At 35.4% G+C, this 3,068-nt stretch overlaps 1 protein-coding gene across 1 annotated transcript; it reads left to right on the plus strand.

Annotated features, from left to right (window-relative positions):
- Positions 1–1,008, plus strand: LOC120175282 (protein SOB FIVE-LIKE 6-like). The gene is made up of 4 exons (XM_039181949.1): positions 1–405; positions 501–569; positions 643–709; positions 799–1,008. Exons 1-4 carry the CDS (start codon positions 46–48, stop codon positions 825–827), a joined length of 525 nt encoding a protein of 174 aa, XP_039037880.1. The 5' UTR covers positions 1–45; the 3' UTR covers positions 828–1,008.
- Positions 1,009–3,068: the final 2,060 nt, after the last annotated feature.

Below are 3,068 nucleotides of genomic sequence, written 5' to 3' on the forward strand. Positions count from 1 at the left end.
GTCTTTCTTTTATTTATTTTCCATAGAAAAAAATAGTGTTTTATAATGAATTTATCAGCTTCGCAATGTGGTAGCGATTGTGAATCTGGTTGGACTTTCTACTTAGACCAATCCTCTTGTTCTCAAACTGGGAACTTTGCTGAGGATTACGGGGTGAAAGGAGCAAGATTCATGGTTGAAGATGAAGAGGATGGCTTATCCATGGTGTCTGATGCATCTTCTGGCCCAAGACAACATTGTTATTGCCAAGAAAATGGGAGATTTTGTTCTCATCCTGCAACCACTCGACAACCAGACAAGAAAAGCAGCAGAAACAAAAACAAGATCAAAGAAGATTGTAGTAATAATCGGCACCATTCTTGTCTTGATGATACTGCCAGCTCCCCTGTAATAAGCTTCTCCGAGGCAAGTTTCACAATATCATACACACTAATATGCCTATTCGGGGTTCATTCGTGACAAAATTGAGTAACAATGGGTGTTTTTCGGTGTATTTACAGAAGAACTTCAAGGGAGAAGCCTCAATAGAGTTGGACTTTTCACAAGGTTTTTCTGGTACACATTTTAAGGTACTAAATACTAGTCATTACATTCTTGAAAGCAATTTACCTTCCACGATACATAATACATAGTTTTCCGCAGGGTAAATCAGCATCACAGAAAACACTTGATTTCCTGAAATCTGGAAAAACAAGTTCAAAACATGCAGGTTAGTCATTTGCTTTCAACTTTGTCTTAAACATTCAGATTCTTCAGTGGCATGAAAAAGAGAAACTTGCTATCAATCTCTTGGAACAGGTGGTTTCCAGGAAAGAAGCAGGGGATGACAAAAAAGGTAAACTGCAACAGCTGTTCTGGAAAGAGAACCGGGAGGGAATGTTGTAAAAGAAAAACAAATAGGCCTTAGATCTCAAAGGGATCTTTTATTTTAATGGTTTTTTTTATTTGATCATGTCAATGCAGTGGGAAACAACATGAGAACATTAAAAAAATAATTTCAATTTCTCTCTGTCAGTAGGTTTTGTTATCTCCGGTTTATTTTCTAGACACCATCATGCATTACTAAGTAATTGTCGGTGCTCAGTAGTGGTGGAATCAGGTTTTATTAGCAAAAAGAAAAGAAACACCATCTCCATCAGCAATCTCTTGTAGCTGCCCATGAAAAATGTGATTCATAGGCAAATAGTGAGTGCAATTATTGAGATATGTTTTTGGCTGATCAGTTTCCATTTCAAGATTATTAAGTGAATGTGCTTTTGCCATGCGGATCCTGAGAATTTGGACGACATGGATCATAGGAAAAGGACAATACTTCCCCTTCTTTGTCCTCGTTAACTTTGATAAAATCATATTTTATTTGTATGTATTCACTTCTAAAGTTAATGTCAATTGCAAACTACCAACGACGCCGACAGAACTAAAATCGGAGAAATCAAATTGTTATTAATGAATTGATTAGTGTTATATCTCCATCAACATCTCCGAAAAACATAAGGAGCATCTCATTATATTTTCTGTCTCAGAATTTTCGGAGATTATTATCTTCAAGACATAAAGTTTCCCGAGCCTTACACCTTGAAAAATAACAATTTTTAGAAATGATTTCTAATATACTCATATGATATATCGGAATCAAATCTATCATCAGTTGATCATATCTATGTTGAAACGTGATGAGTGTTCAGAATCGTTAATATTTGTTCGTTATTTCTTCGTTTTTGTGGATTCATTGCTACTGATTTGGTTGTGTTATGCCCATTTTTGTGCAGGTCCTTACTTTCTAAAATTAGTGACAAAACATACGCATTCTGTATTTTTTTATTATTATTTGGTCACGGCTGGAGACATGGGCACAATTCTGTGCACGATGCGGTCTGACGTGGCAGTTTCTAGAAGGTCCAGTCAGCAACGGTTTCTAGAAGACCTCCTCAACACGCCTTCTGGAAGATGGACTAGCAGAGTTGCATTAGGAGACTAGTTTAAAGTTTGAATTTAGAAAAAAAAATAATTATCTTTAGGATTATTTTATTTTATTTTCTTTGTTTATCCTTAGGCTTTGAGAGGCTATAAATACTCTCTTGGGGTAAGCCTAAACTCATCACTCATATTACAATTCTCTTTTCTTTCTAGTTTTATAAAAGCTTTCTCTTTTATTTTTACTTTTCAAGTTTTTCATTTTTCTTTTATTTTCAAGCTTGTTTCTAAATATGCTAAGTATGACTTTTGTCATTCTTAGCTAAATTTTCATAAGCCGAGAGCTGAAGCGATGACTCAATTCTAACGGGGAATTGAAACAAGCCCTTAATATCTTCGGAATATCTCTCTCAATCTCTGCGCTTATTTTTAAAAATCAAAACATTTTCCAAAATCAAAGATAGACTTTGGTCTAGATCGTTGTTGCGATTAAACGTGTGGGAGGAAGATTCGGCTTATAGAAAGCAAATTCGACTTCCTGGGAACACAATTGGCGAGATAGCTTTGCCAAGAGGGAATTGAGATCGAAATTGATGGTTATAGAAACAACAATCCGAGGCGGTCTCCATGAACTTAAACGGTAATTGATTTACGACAATTGATGTTGATTAGATCAATTTCCGAAGTCGGAATCAAAGATTGCCTTGGGTATTCGGTATACAAAATAGAGTCATGAGGATAGCCCTTGTAGACAAAGTAATCGACGTGAATCCCGAAGGGAAAATCTAATTTGATGATCTAAAGGAAATTGAGTCAAAGCGAAGCTTGAGGTTGTTTTTACCATATCTATTTTTCGACTTTAAAATCCTTTCTTTATTTTTACTTCAAATCGCCTTTATTAATATTTAAAAATCTTTTTACCAAAACCCCTCGTTACTACATTCACGTCTGGCTTAATCAAACCGAACATAAAATTATAATTTTTCAAGTCCCTGTTGAATCGACCCTTACTTCTCTTCACTACACATTTTCTTCATTTATTAATCGAGAAGAAGGAATTTTGTTTGACATCGAAAACGACAGTTGTCAAATTGGCACCGTTGCCAGGGACTTCGCCAAAGTTACTAATTTTGTGTTTGCTTTTGATTTATGAC

The sequence above is a fragment of the Hibiscus syriacus genome, unplaced genomic scaffold, assembly GCF_006381635.1.
Source record: "Hibiscus syriacus cultivar Baekdansim isolate YM2019G1 unplaced genomic scaffold, ASM638163v2 tig00112184_pilon, whole genome shotgun sequence".
Lineage (NCBI taxonomy): Eukaryota > Viridiplantae > Streptophyta > Magnoliopsida > Malvales > Malvaceae > Hibiscus > Hibiscus syriacus.

What these genes read in the sequence shown, in the direction of transcription:
- LOC120175282 (XM_039181949.1), top strand. Translation starts at nt 46, where the DNA reads ATGAATTTATCAGCTTCGCAATGTGGTAGCGATTGTGAATCTGGTTGG. An exon ending in TTTCTGGTACACATTTTAAG is followed by an intron (nt 570 to 642) that starts GTACTAAATACT and finishes AGTTTTCCGCAG; the next exon opens with GGTAAATCAGCATCACAGAA. An exon ending in AACAAGTTCAAAACATGCAG is followed by an intron (nt 710 to 798) that starts GTTAGTCATTTG and finishes CTCTTGGAACAG; the next exon opens with GTGGTTTCCAGGAAAGAAGC.